This window comes from Mus pahari, chromosome 17 (genome assembly GCF_900095145.1).
Source record: "Mus pahari chromosome 17, PAHARI_EIJ_v1.1, whole genome shotgun sequence".
NCBI lineage: Eukaryota > Metazoa > Chordata > Mammalia > Rodentia > Muridae > Mus > Mus pahari.
The window spans coordinates 32109144-32123885 of record NC_034606.1 but is presented as its reverse complement, the minus strand read 5'-3'; the positions used below and the strand labels follow the sequence as shown (position 1 = coordinate 32123885).

The 14742-nt window shown below is 46.6% G+C and overlaps 1 protein-coding gene across 2 annotated transcripts in view; it reads right to left on the bottom strand.

Annotated features, from left to right (window-relative positions):
* Tg (thyroglobulin) overlaps positions 1 to 14742 on the bottom strand; it is a 180530-nt gene that overhangs the window by 159132 nt on the left and 6656 nt on the right. For both annotated transcript variants that reach the window (XM_021216474.1, XM_021216475.2), the window contains exons 6-14: positions 14259 to 14365; positions 13447 to 13590; positions 13064 to 13249; positions 9470 to 10561; positions 8161 to 8748; positions 6842 to 7081; positions 2919 to 3056; positions 2500 to 2577; positions 1874 to 1986 (exon numbers count right to left, since the gene is read on the bottom strand). In XM_021216474.1, coding sequence (XP_021072133.1) covers positions 1874 to 1986; positions 2500 to 2577; positions 2919 to 3056; positions 6842 to 7081; positions 8161 to 8748; positions 9470 to 10561; positions 13064 to 13249; positions 13447 to 13590; positions 14259 to 14365 — 2686 coding nt within the window. The remainder of the gene's footprint in view (positions 1 to 1873; positions 1987 to 2499; positions 2578 to 2918; positions 3057 to 6841; positions 7082 to 8160; positions 8749 to 9469; positions 10562 to 13063; positions 13250 to 13446; positions 13591 to 14258; positions 14366 to 14742) is intronic.

Sequence of the window (14742 nt, the reverse complement as noted above, 5' to 3'; positions counted from 1 at the left end):
TATCTAGGCCTTAGTTTCCCCACCTAAAGGCCAGGAAACTGGAGCTAGATTGGTTCTCTCTCTCTCTCTCTCTCTCTCTCTCTCTCTCTCTCTCTGTGTGTGTGTGTGTGTGTGTGTGTATGTGTGTGTGTGTGTGTGTGTGTGTACCTAAGTGTAGATATGTTCAAGATGTATTTGTGTGTGCATGGGGGTCAAAGAACAGCCTCAGTTGTTGTTCCTCAGGGGCCACTGACCTATGATTTTAGATTATACATTGACCTGGAACTCACCAAGTAGGTTAGGCTAGCTGGCCAGAGACCCTGGGTATCTGCTTATCTGCTTATAACTAGCATTATAAGTAGTATAGTAGTATATATTCAGCCTTGGCTAGATGGGTCTGGGGATGAAGCAAAGGTCTTTGTGCATGCAAAACAAGCACTTTATACAATAACTCACTCTAGGAACTCCTTCAGCAGCTAAGTCCCCTGTACTTCTACAACACAAAGCCCTGAGCACAAGATGAGTGTATTGAGTGCTGCCCTTATTAGTTGACACTTGCGGGCTTTATGCTATGCTATAGCTGATCTGAAAACAAGGAGATTTACCCAACATTTTCAGGATGCTCACAAACACCTTCACCCCAGATGAGTCACAGAACCCACAAGCACTCAAAAAGGGGGTGGGGGGAATCTGCTGCCCTCATTCTAAAAGAAAGAAAGAAAGAAAGAAAGAAAGAAAGAAAGAAAGAAAGAAAGAAAGAAAGAAAGAAAGAAAGAAAGAAAAACAAAGGAAGGAAGAAAGGAAGAAAGAAAGAGGGATCAGATGGTAAGCCCTGGCCACACAACTGGTCAGCTGCAGAGGGAAGATTCAAACGCAAGTGAAGTTCTGAGTTAAAATTGAGAATACCACTCTCCATTCACTGAGACCCAAATTGAAGTCTAGCTGACAGCAACCAATCTTTGGAGGTAAAGGGAGGCCAGAGATGCAGATAGCAGTTTGGGTAGTGAGGGTCTTGGCTGTTGTTTATTAGCATCATAGCTGGCAGGAAGCTACACAACCTGTGAACCCTTGGGTCATATGCCAGATGCATCCTCCCTGCCATCAGAAGTCACAGCCCCACATCTCCTTTCTCCAGAGAACAGCCATGCTGAGGACATTGGGCAGGCTTGTCTCCTGGGAAAGGTGATTTGTATAAAATATACAATATAAAAGACTGAACTGTACTGTCTAATTTTTCTACCACTTACTACGAGGAGCACATGCTTGGACCCTCATGATAGCCACACCATTGCTCAGCATTACATGTCTCCGTGAGTTTCTACACTGCCAGTTTCATTTGCTAGTCACAAAGCTCCTGGAAGCTAACTAGGGCAAGTGGCAGGGCCACCAATCCATGTGTAGGGAGAGAGCACAGGCATGAGGATGTTATTCACTTGATAAGTAACACAAATTCATTCCCTGGAGGTTTTATCTTAGCAAGTCAATGAGCTGCCAGCAGAGGAGCTCAGAGCCACAAGGGTGATGCCTCCTTGTAAGTTGTGAACCACTGGACCGAGCACGGTGACGTACAGAAACATGTACTAATCAGTCTTTAAAGGTTTCTGGTGATGGATTTGTCCTCGGTGACTCCAGATAATCCAAGAACTGGATAAAATAAGAACGTTGCCTGGGCCTTTGTTTAAAACCAAACATAACTGGGACTAGGAAGTTAAGCAAAATATCCAATGGCCCACAGCCATGTCTAGAAGAACCAGGACAGCCACGACTCCCTGTGAGTTTTATACTAAGGAGAGTAAACCAGAACGCTTCAAAGTCTACCCTCAGGCAGAGGAGGCCAGTGTCAGTGCTACCTTCCCCCCCCCCCCCGATCCTTCCTGAATACACAGAGGCTTACCTGGAGGCAGACTGGTGTGAACAGATCTCCCCTGCCTGGATTTCTTTGGGGTCCAGCCTGTTTCCATGCAGAAATCAACCCACTGGCTCTGGATAGCTCACAGTTTGTGGGGCCTGTGGATGAGAGGGCCTCTGAACAGGTGGCTGTGAAGCTAAGGAGAGGTGGACAGCCTTAGCTAATGCCAGACTTCAGACCAGTAGGTACGTGTTGCACAAAGCTCCAACCTCAGGAAAAGCAGGCTGAAGTTCAGGGACAGGTGTTGGGTTGAGGCATCAAGTGGGCCATTGATGATCCAGGGTTGCCCCTCAGTGAGAGGCTAGGCTGCCAGAATATACATGAAATAGTGATATAATTACAGTTGGAGCTTCCAGGAGCCAGGACACAGGGATTGAGCCAATCTCTGTCACCAATTTTGGCTCATCCTGATATACCCTCAGAGAGCACCACAATGGAAGGCATCCTGAGCCCCAGACCTGGGCACTTAAAACAATGTGTCCAAGGTATTCTCAGAAACTGGTCTGAAGGGCTAGACCCTAGTGTCCCTCTCTGTTGCATGACCAAGCTGGGTCCAGGATCAATGACTCCATTCTAGAGGTTAGATTGAAAACTCCATGGACTTTACTTACACTGGGGCATCTGTGAGGAGCGCGGCATCAGAGAGCCTGGGATGAACTCTCCCCATCCATCTACACACCAACACTGTCCTGGAAAAGAGCCATAAACTATAAGTGCAGGAAGATGCTGGGGACTTTCCCAAAACTTGTTTTGCCTTAATAGCAATGCCGCCAAGGGAGCCTGTCTGGCCCAGCCCCCTGCCTTACACTGTCCACTATCATAGGATTTAGCTGCTAATATCCCCAGCAAATGAGAATTTCACCTTCAAGCTGAAGGTCCCTGCTTCCTTAACACAGGGGGAAATAGGTAGTAGTTGAGAAGGTAAGGGTTTGTCCAAGTTGCTAAAGAAGGTCAATAATCTGGACCACTTGCCTCCCATTGATGGGATCTTTCCTCTCAATATTCATTTGCCCTCCCAAAGTCTCCTTACCCGTCCCAGTATGGCACTGTACAGGCTCCCAGCCTCCAATCATATTGCACTGTGGCATGTAGGGCCCTGACCACAGAAGACTGGCTGCTCCATTGGACTCTCCCAGGGAAGCATGGCGACTCTGATAGAAAGTCAAGGCTAGAGCCACAGAGAGAAAAAGCAGAGTGTGAAAGCTGCCTTGTGGGCTCTGTCCTGAGATACACTGAGAACGCCTCTGAACAAACCCTCATACCCATATAAAACAGCCTTCTTATAACCTGACAAGTGTTTCTCTTTGGCAGCCAGTAGACACTCAGCAGATCACCCTGTGAAAATGAACTCTAGGCTGCACTTGGAAGACTCCCTACAGCTCTGCGTGGTAACTTCATAGAGAGTTGATTAGGCTGGTAAATGGCTTTCTGCCCATGGGATTCGCTGGACTATCCAGAGACTATCCCATCTGGGGATCCATCCCATCATCAGCCACCAAACCCAGATACTATTGCACATGCCAGCAAGATTCTGCTGAAGGGACCCTGAGATAGCAGCCTCTTGTGAAGCTATGCCAGTGCCTGGCAAACACAGAAGTGGATGCTCACAGTCAGCTATTGGATGGAACACAGGTCCCCCAATGGAGGAGCTAGAGAAAGTACCCTAGGAGCTGAAGGGGGCTACAACCCTGTAGGTGGAACAACAATATGAACTAACCAGTACCCCCAGAGTTCGTATCCCTAGCTGCATATGTAGCAGAAGATGACCTAATCGGCCATCATTGGGAAGAGAGGCCCCTTGGTCTTGCAAACTTTATATGACCCAGCACAGGGGAATGCCAGGGCCAAGAAGTGGGAGTGGGAGGGGAGGGGAGCAGGGGCGTGGGGAGGGTATAGGGAACCTTCGGGATAGCATTTGAAATGTAAATAAAGAAAATGTCTAATAAAAAAAAAAGAAAAGAATCATCAGCATCTAAAAGTATGCTGTGTACCAAGTGTGTCAACCTTTTGACACTGGGACACTAGATTGTCATCTACAAAGTTCAGTCTCGAGAATTACACACTTGAGTTACGAATAAATAAAAGTCACATGTGTCTCATAATGCTTTGAGTAGCTTTATGGTTTTGTGTTGGGTCCTATCCCTAGTTGTCCAGGGATATATGTGGCCTTTCAGAGCTGCTGACTGGACGTGACCTGGAAAGGACTAACTAGTCCCTTTTCATGGCACAATGAGATATTAGCATCCCATCTGACCCGTGGCAAAACTGAGGCAAACAGATGACTACTTGGCCAAGATCTCACAAGAAGACATGGAGGGCAGGCTTTGACCACAGAAGCTGACACACCACATCTCTCCTATCCTTGCGTGGCTCCTCTGCTCAGCATTCAATACATCATACATGTACTGATCTAGTTCGTATGTGTGTTCCTTTTCTGAGCTCACGTTTAGGATCCTTGGTACAGATATGCTTATTTTACGTGTTAAAAAAAAAAAAAAAAAACAGAACCTGGCTCATAATGTATGCTGAAGAAAGAATTGATCAAGCATGACCGTACACACTTGTAATCCTAGCTGCTGGGATAACAAAGGCAAGAGGATCTTGAGTTGGAGACCAGCCAGAGCTACGCTACAGAGTGAATTCAAGGCCAGTCTGGGAAAGTTAATGAAATACAGTCTCAAATTTTGTGTGTTTGTTTTTAATTGTAAAAAGAACTGGGTGTGTGGCTCAGTGGAATAGGATTTGCCTACTGTATATAAGGCCCTAGTATATCTAAAAGTAGAAAAAAGGGAGCAATTGGAGGAAAGAAAGAGAAGGTTTGAAGTAAATGTTGCCATGTATGCACGCATGAGAGGAGGGGCGAAGAAAAGTAAGTAGTGGCCAGAGCCCAAGGCCACTGAGTCTGGGCCTCCCAGTCTCTCACCCTAGGTTCCTGCCACTCTCCGAGAGTGCTGTGATTTCTCTCCTGCCCACTGCCCCTGTCTGGCTTCTAACCTTTCTAGTGCAAATAGCCAGATTGTGGTCTTTCCTGGGTACCCAGAGAATTATCACCGCTGGTGTGTAGCCTTTGTAGTTTTCTGCATGCTTAGGAAGTTCCTCCCAACCTGTTGCATATCTCAAATAGTCTTCAGAGTTCCAGAAGGAGACAGACATGCAGCATACAGACAGGATGTACGTTTGAAACAGCCTGGTGTTGTGCATGGAGCTATTAAAGCTGGTAAGTTTCTATGTAAATCCTGGTACCATTCCTCTTGGCTGTATGATGAGGAGCAACTTACTCTACCTCCCTGGTGCAGCATTTGCTCCTCAGTAAAGTGAAGTCAGTGCTATCCAGGGTGTGGTTTACGCTATAATAAAAGAGGTGGTAGATGACATGCATTGAGTTGCCGCCTATATCACTTCCTGGCTCATCATTTTATAAACACCATCACCCTGTTCTACCATCCAAATGTGCTTTGTGGCCCCTGATCTCGCCTTGTTCTGGGACCAAAATCCCCAAACTTCCAGGCAAAGAACAGTTTGACTACTTTCTAGAGTCTTCCTCTTTTTAGCCTAAGGCCTGCAGAGCCAGAGCATGAAGCTAACAGGAGGGGGACTTCCTGAGTTTCCTGAGACTGGGCTCTGCTAAAGAAAAATGTCACCGTGTCACACAGAGACAATTTTATGGCAGCAGCAGCTCCTCTGCATTTTGTGCTGATCAAAGTGATCCAAACTACAGGAGTGGCAGAACCATTTATCCTCCTGAGTACATCAGACTCAACCCAGGCCCAGGATTTAAATAACTGCTTTCCTTTGTAAAGGAGAAGCCTCCAGGCTTCTGAAGGAGAGAGAAAGAGCAGCAGTGTGAGAGATGAGCAGGCCACAGTGTAAAGGAAGGTGAGGAAGGCATGGGGTGTTGGCTTCTAGAACAGTTGTCTGGTGAGGGAGAGCAGCAGCAACAGACTGACTTGTGAGATCCTCTGAGGTTAGAAGAAAGACCATTCCCAAGCCAGCAGCAGGTATCACTAGGGAAGACAGGGAGGTTCCAGCTTGTTGAAGGGAATTCACTCTGATGCCACATAAAAGTTGTTGGGCAAGGGGGGGGGGTGCAGCCCAGAACCCCAGAGACAACTGAAAAGGGTGGGGGCTCAGACAAGGCTCAGAGGGAGATGAATCTCAGATTCTGTTGAGGTGGGGGGTCAGTGAAAACTCATCAGGTCAGAGCCTCTTGCAAGAACAGGCTGTAGGCAGAAGGACACCACTCAGCTGAGCTAGGTCTCCACACTGACTTCATAATCGGTGGACAGGGCACTGGACACTAGCTGTATGAGCTAGACTATCAGGTTTCCTGACCCAGCTCCACAGCAAGCAGATAAGTAAACCTGGGCAAGTGACTAAGGCAGGACTCAACTTCTTTATGTAAGGAATCATGGGTAGTATTACATCTTTGTTCTCCTGAAATGCTAACAGAATTAACACAATGACCTGATTATGTACTTGGCATGCAGGTTACCTGGTCATGGGCTAGGTTAAAACACTGTGTGGTTGTTGCTAGACCAGAGGACTGTGATACAAACCTTTGGGACCTGCTCTCAGAATTCCCTGAGCTCAAAGGAGCAGTAGGTTCTCAGTAAAGAGGGTCATCTTCCTTCTCCTTCCCTGCAGACTTGGGAGTGAGAGGTAACTTTAAGGCAGGTCAAGGGTTAAGAACACATGGGGCCTTTTAACAAGACTAAGGTTTTCTGTGGGCTGCACGTGCCATCTGCAGTATACAATGTGAAGCCCCATATGGGCTTTGCTGAAGGATCATGAATCCTTTATGTAAAGCTTTGGCTAGAGTCACTCTAGCCAAATTTACTCTGCCATTCCAGGAACCTGGCAGCTCATGGCAACCAAGTTAAGTCCTGGAAAGCCAGATGCAAGCTCTTGCTTCCCCTAAAGAGATGCTGAGAGAATCTTCAGTGCGGCACTCACTGGACTGAGCAGCCAAACGGATGGCATATTCGCTCCCACGTAGGAACTTCTCAGAGAAAGCATCCCGGGATGGGAAGAGGGAAGGAAGGCCAAGCTCCTCACTGGTCAGCCGGATTCCCTTGGCCACTAAGAAACTCTCTCCCAGTGGAAATGAAGAAGCATTGGAGGCCGAGACAATCTCTTCTGTTTCCTTAATAAATTTCAGGACACGAAGTTTCACTTCCTCACAGGGGCCAGGACCTAGGATAATACAAAGAGCATAGATAGATTCAGTACCAAGTCCGGGTCTCTTTGCTTTGTCTTCTTGGACCTCATTCACTCAGCATTCATAGAGAAACCTGCAGAAGACTTGTTATATGTGATGTTCACACCATGCCAGACTCAGCTCGAGTATTTTCATACGATCTAACTTAATCTGGGTACCAGTCTAAGAAGACCCTTGGTCCCACAAGTCCAAATTTCATTTCTGTTAACACACTCTCCTCACCAAAGAACAACACAAGAAGAAAGTGTTAAAGTGGTTACCATTTTAGGCCACAGCCCATCATTAGAGGAAGTTAAAACAGGAACATGAAGGAAGCCCAGATATTTCACATGGCATTGCCTCTGACCAAAGAACTTCCTTCAGAGCCAAAGAGATGCAACAGGAGCCATGGAGGATTTTGTTTGCTAGATATCAAGCAACTTATGCTTAGCTAGCTTTCTAATAGTTTAGTATTACTTGCCTAGGGAATGGTAGTGTCTACAGTGGGCTGGGCCGTACTATACCAATTAGTAATTAAGAAAATACTTCCAAAGACATATCTATGGTCCAATATGATCTAGAAATTGTCTCTGAGATCATCTTTCCAGATAACTCCAGGAGGTGCCAAATTGACAATTAAAACTAACTTTGACACCAAAATATAGATGAGAATCTGAGGCCTGTAGAAGACATAGTAGTTGAGCAAGTTCCTCGCTAGACAGTTTTTTTCAGAATTGCTAGACAGTCTCATCCTAAAAATACTGATTTGGATCACCTATCTCTTGGATGGACAGATATAGAAAGGTAGGTGGGTGGGTGGATGGATGAATGGATGGATGGGTGGATGGGTGGATGGATGAATGGATGGATGGGTGGATGGGTGGATGGATGGATGGACAAATTGATAGGTAGTTAGATGGGTGCTTGGGTGGATAGGTGTGAATGGACGGAAGGATGAATGGACAGATAAGTGTTGAGATGACTCCCAGAAATGTCCTGGTTTTATGAAGGTTTTCTCACTATAAAGCCTTTTCAAAGCAATCATGAAATTGGGACTCTCCATGAGTTAACTCACATGCTGGGATCTCGCCTGGCTTAGTCCGAGTGCCATCCAATTCCTGACCAGCCCCATCCACGCACCAACAGCTCCTGAGGTTGAAGTGTTCCAAAGGCACGCTAAAGTCTGAGTAGGGCCCTGGGTAGTGGCTGAGCTGGCCATTTAGGATCTGCCAAAAGATGTATGGATCCAGGAAAATGTTCTCCCCAGGCTGAGTTGTGGCTCCCTCCAGCACTACCTGTGGAACATCTTGAAGAGATGGGTACTGTGCTAGCACTGGGAAGATTCTCTGCTGGCCAGCATCATAGAGACTTTGAAGAAAGAGGCTGAAGTTTCTGGAAGCTACTTCTCTGTAGCTCATGATCTTCATTAGTAGTGTGGCTGGGGGCAGTTCCTGGCCATCACTGTTCTGAGTCTTCCATCGTTCATACCACTCAAAGACCTGCTCATGGGGCCCATCGCACTGCACATGCCTCCACTGGCCACTGGCACTGCACTGGGGGATGTATACACTGGAGATGGAGGGCACCATGCTAGAGTTAGAGAGCAGAACTCCCACTAACCCAAGGAAAGCTTGTTCAGCCTGTAACTGGCAGACACTGGGACCTGGTGGAGAACAAGGGACAGATATTTAATAAATTGACTAAGACAGAAAGATCAAGGTGACTGCCTGATTGCCAGTCCCAGCAACCTTAAAGATGTAAAGGAATGAACGGCAGGCATCCAGTCTAGGACTACTCCAGTTACCAGCATGGCAAGTACCACAGAAATGTTTATGTGGCACATTCTGTTACATGTATGTTATGTATTTGTGTATGTGTGTGTTTAAGCAGGTGTGTGAATATGTGGAGGCCAGAGGCTGATGTCTTCCTCAGTCACTCTATATCTTATTGTTTTAGACAGGATCCTTCACTAATCCTGGAGCTTTCCAATTAAGACAGCCTGGCTGGCCAGTAAGCTCCAGCTCTACCTGTTTCTGTCATTCCCCTGCTCACAGTACTGGGGTTACAAATGCACATGGCTCGGCGTGATTTAAGGTGGATGCAACCTCAGATCCATATGCTTGTGCAGCAGGCACTTTACCAATTGAGTCATCTTCCCAGCCCAGGTATGTGCACTTTCTTAGTAACAAACAAATATCTCTATTTGCTCATTATAGTGGCTAATACTGTCCAGGTTTCTGTGGATAATGTTTAGCTAAAGTAACTTTTCTGTTAACTGAAGATTTGCTCTTTAGTTATGAGCAAACTCAGTCTCTTACAATATATCAAGTTCTAGTCTAAACAAAGACGCAAGAATCTTTAAGTTAAATACCCAGCAGACTTACACTGCTTGGCTTCTCCAACCGTACTTTGAGTTCCAGGAATAACCTGGCCTTCAGCATCAACACAGTAACATTCTGAGTTGAAGCACTGGACAGGCAGAAAATATCCCTCACTAGTACAAGCAGGAACAAAAAAGCTGGAGCCAGCAGGCTGCGCACTTGCGAGGCTTCTCATCTGAGCTCTCAGCTTTTCACACTTGGTGGGACATCTTGGGCGTCCACCTCTGACTCTTGAGCCATCAAGTTCTTTGCCTCGGGAATCTACACACCAGCAATCTCCAGCATAGCATTGCACATCCTCATAGCTTCCTCCAGCAGTGCATGATGGGACAAAGAACTTCCCAGGTGTCTGTTTACAGGCCTGAGCACTGAACACAGTTTCCATCACGTCTCCTAAATCCCTCGCTATATCTTCCGGCACAGAAACAGCCCGCTGCAAGAAGACAAGAAATTCTGGAAGTTCCAGGAGAGAAACAAGAAATTTTAAGGCATCTTGGTTCTCTTGTAGGTTGACTTTGAAGCCAAAGGTACCCACAACTGGTTTATTCATAGCAACTGTCTTCTCAGACACAGTTTCTGGGGTAGAAGTGGAGTCCAGTCTCACGGGGAGTAGTTTGGCTAGATTAGTAGTTCTGTCTCCATTCAGGAAGCCTGGGAGACCAAACTGCTGGAAAAACTGACTGAAGTTAAATGTGCTTCTTGTACCAAGGGCTCCTGACAAGTTAAACTTAGCAGCATTTGCCAAAAATGTCCCTCCAAAGAGGTTTTGCTGGAGTCGCTTGGGGTTGGTGGTGAACTGAAGGGCAAGCCCTGCCAGCTCCCGGGAGGGGAAAATTGCTCTGATGGCTTCTCTTAGTAGACTTCTGGATTCAGAAAGCTGTTGGTAGCGCTCCACAGCTATAGAACGTAGGAGTCCAGAGTCAACAAAGAGTTCCTTGATTCTGGGTGGGCAGGATGTGTCCGATCTTACACCACTCACAGGGACAAGCCTGTCCTCTGAAGACAAAAGGTCCTGTGGACTGAAGTAGCCTGGGGTTTCAAAGTAGAGCCTTGACAAGGCCTGCTGCCTTTCTGAGGCACACGACTGATCTGCAGCTGTGGGAAACAGTTAAAAACATAGTTAGCAGAGCAAGTAGTCCTCCGGACCCTTCCTCCACTATGTCTACATGCAAAGTTTCACACCTACATTGTGGACCATTTGTTTGTTTGTTTGTTTGTTTGTTGTTTTTTCTGTGTAGCCTTGGCTGTCCTAGAACTCTGTAGACAAGGCTGACCTGGAACTCAGAGATCCACCTACTTCTGCCTCCCAAGTGCTGGGAATAAAAGAATGGGCCATTATCACCTGTATTCACATATGCCTTCCCTTCTCCCTTGTGCCACTCCTTAGGACTAGTTCTGAGGGTGAGTATTCCTGTCCCCATGACCACTTGGCTACCTCAAACCAGACTGATGCTTTTCTACAGCAAGTCTATGAGACACCAGCCCACTTTTTGAAAAACTGGCCACATTTGTGTTGGTCTGAATAGTGTCTCCTAAGGATATTTTATACTCGGGGGGGGGAGGGGGGTGTCCCTAAATTGGAATTGAAAGCAAGGTCTTGGTAGACATAATCAAGTTAAGATGATGTCTAGACTAGGGTGGGCTAGATATCCAATGTTTGGTGACTCTGTAAGAAGAGCCATAGTAAAGAGGCCACATGAGGGTCAAGATACACAGACTAGAATGGTAGATGTAGCCATGAAGCCAAGGAATTCCAGAAACTGTCAACCACAATATCCAAAGGGAATGTGGATGGCCCTGTCCCCACCTTGACTTCTGAATTCCAGTATGAGAATTCCGGTATGTGAGAGGACAAATTTCTGCTGTTGCAGGCATCCACTGTATAGCGATTGGTTCTGGCAGCCTTGGGAGCCCAGTTTGCTAACAAAGTCCTATTTGTGTTGCTAGGCTTCTGCTTCCCAGCTTTCTCTTGCTGGAATTCTCAATGGACTTCAGTGCTTCACCATATGCTCTTCCTGCAACTCTCTAGTTCCTCTGGTGTCCAGTTTATAGTCTCTTTCAGAATGAGACATGTACCAGCAATGCTGGCTGTGCTTTATTTACATAAGTAATACTTTCCTCTATGGTGCTGTGTAACACGAAAACCACAGCATATTCCAGTATTGTCTTCTTTTCTATATTATAATACTAAAGTGCTGACCCAGCAGACACTCTTGTTGCAGCTCCCCTTGGGGTTCTTGTTCTTTCCGTGAATTTGCTAGTGAAAAGGTAACAGACTCAGTTGACTCTGCATGGCCAAGACATTCTGTGTAAGTGTCCTTGGGAGAAAAAACAACGCAAGCATCATCTGGCTCTCTTCACATAGGTGGGTGTAAACAAGCTCCAGTCTCATCATCCACAAATCCACGAATCTTAGGAGACCTTCTAAACCACCACCCTACTCTGAACTTGTAAAAATAATTCTATCCTTTGGATTCACACAGATGCCAGAAAGGAAGCCAGCCAATTTCCCTCTGTAACCAAGCAACAGAGAAAGAACTGGAACATGTAGAGGTGTGTGTGTGTGTGTGTGTGTGTGTGTGTGTGTGTGTGTGTGTGTGTGTGCCTGCAACATATAAAGCTGAGCAGATCCCTCAGCAAGGCCACTGTGTCCTGTAGTTGATATCACAGGAGCACTGAGGAAATGAATGCTCAGCTTCACTTCCCCTTCCATGCTGAGAGGTGAGCCCCTCTACATATTTGTTAAGTGCTGCTACTAAATCAGATAGAGAGAGTGAAAGCCCCAAACCCACCCAAGCATCTATCAGTTCCTGCTTTGACTCGGAAAGGGAAAGCCATGGCTCTTCATTTTCACCCAAGGTCTGCAGGCTTCAGTATTCGCTAAATTTTGTTGTGTCTAGTTGGTGGTTTCAAATACTTCCAATGCAAGGCCTTATTCTTTTCTTTCTCTCATGTCCAAAGCTTCCTCCAGCTCCTCCCCTCATGCTGCTGGGAGGCATATATCCCACACACAGTCCAACAGGCTTCTCCAGAATGAGCCTCATACCAGCCTCACCACCCTCCAGCATGAAGCCCAAGCCTGGGTTATGAGAAGGGCTACATTCTTGCTCCGTCCTGCCTTTCCCCCATGTCACAGCATGTGCTGCATGCTCCAACATTGTCTCTATCATCCTTGCAGATTCAGAGTCTATAGGACGAGCCTTTATTCCAGGCGCTCTGAGCAACTGTCCCTCACCCATGAAGCCTTCCTCAGTGCTTTCAAATAGACCTAACACACTTTCCCTTGGTGCTGTGTCAGCTGCCTGTGCACACTCCATCCACAGGACACAAAAAATTAGCTCTCTTCTTTTTTGTTATCTGTGAGTCCCCTGGTATTCCTTAGGATTTCTGAGAAAGTAACTATATCTGACACAAGACCAAAAGCTCACTGCAAGTTAATAGCAGCAGACTGCCTTCAGACATACACAGCTTGAAGGACCTCTGGGGGATATTCAGTCAGTGGTTGATTAGTGAGCTCCTGAGAGGCTGATATGAAGAAGCAGAGATGGTAAAAGGCTCTGAGGAGAGCAGAATGTTTACCCCTGAGAAGAAACTTACCACAGGATGGAGGCTGCCCTTGCTGCCAAGTGCCAGGAATCTCTCTCCCCTGGGCATCCACGCACCAGCACATCCCTTCTGTCTGGCACTGTACTGTTTGGTAGTGACCATCTCTGTGGCAGCTCGGGATGTAAGGATGACCAAATCTGGTGGCAGCAAACTGTTCTACTTCACACTTAGTAGGGCCTAGAAGAGACAACACAGCAAAGGAGGCACTCATAGTGATTAAGGTCTGTGTGTTCACAGCCTGCATGGATGTTTGCTGCCTCAGAACTAACTCCCTAAACTTACTTTGATGTAACATCCATGCAGATGAAAATGACCCCTAAACCCCAGTTGATTTCACAGTAGAAGCACATGCCTCTTGTTAGCTAGTTACTTACACCGAAATCTGCCAGAGATGACTAATTGAATGGCCAGGAACCGTCTCTGCAATATCCGGTACATGGTGCTTTGAGTGAAGGTTGAGGCCTGGTCCAAGCCAGCAAAAATGGTGTCATAAATTTCATCCAGTAACAATTCCAGTCCTGAGCAAATGTAGATAGCATTTCAGGGATTGGCTCCTCAGGAAATAAAGCTCTAATTTAGCTGAGCTGACAGATGTCAAAGGTCAGAATCTACATAAGCAGCATTATGCAATGGGTCCAGCCATATCCATTCTTTAGACATTACAAATTGTCATCACCCACAAAGTTCATGCTCACAACCCATGCAACACATTTACATAATAACAATGCAAACAGCAACAACATTTTTAAAGATGTTTGTGATTTTTGTTGGGTCACATCTTTTGCTAAGCTAGCTACCATAGGCTGCCGTATGCAGCCCCTGGGCCATAGGTTGGATATACCTGGAATAATACTCTAATAGTTCCTAAAGTCAGGGCTGCTGTTGAAGCTGTGCTGGTCTGACAGCACAGAGGAAAGCTACCTAGAGAATGAGTCTGATGGCATGCCCTGTCTTCCACTTGCCACACAGCAAGGTGGGCACCTCTTTCAGCTGGCAATGGCACCATACAAGCAAGCAGAAGCTTCAGCAGTGTACAGCAGATGAAAGCTGGCTAAACTGTGTCTTCTTTCACACCCATAGCAACCTAACAAGGATGTAGAACTCCGTGCATTTTCCGCATTAGGCACTAGAGTCAAAGAATAACACTCGATCCCTTCACGTTGCCAGACGTGTGGCTGCTGATTACCTGTCTCAGCCAGCTCCCGCCCCTGGCTGTCAGCACAGTAACAGTACCCAGACACTTCAGGGAACCTGCCCCGGAAGGAACTGAAGGTCACAAACGTATCTGGAAACCTGTCAGAGAGGAAGATGCGTGGTCACCGTTTCATAAAATACGAAGCAAGTGTGGCAGTGTCCTCAGCTGCATGTTCAGCTCTTTCCTACTCTGGTTTTACTTAGCCAAAGCAAGGGTAGAACGTGCTTAGCTGTCATCTACCAACTAGCCATATTGCTTGTCCATTATTGTGGGCTGTGGATTATGTGGAAATTAGTGCTCTCAGAAGCAAAAGTAGAAACAAAAACATCTGTCTTGTCCCCACATATAGGGGCTATATAATTTTTAGAAGTTCTCTAGGCAGTGGTGGCAAACACCTTTAGTCCCAATACTTGGGAGGCAGAGGCAGAGGCAGAGGCAGAGGCAGAGGCAGAGGCAGAGGCAGAGGCAGAGGCAG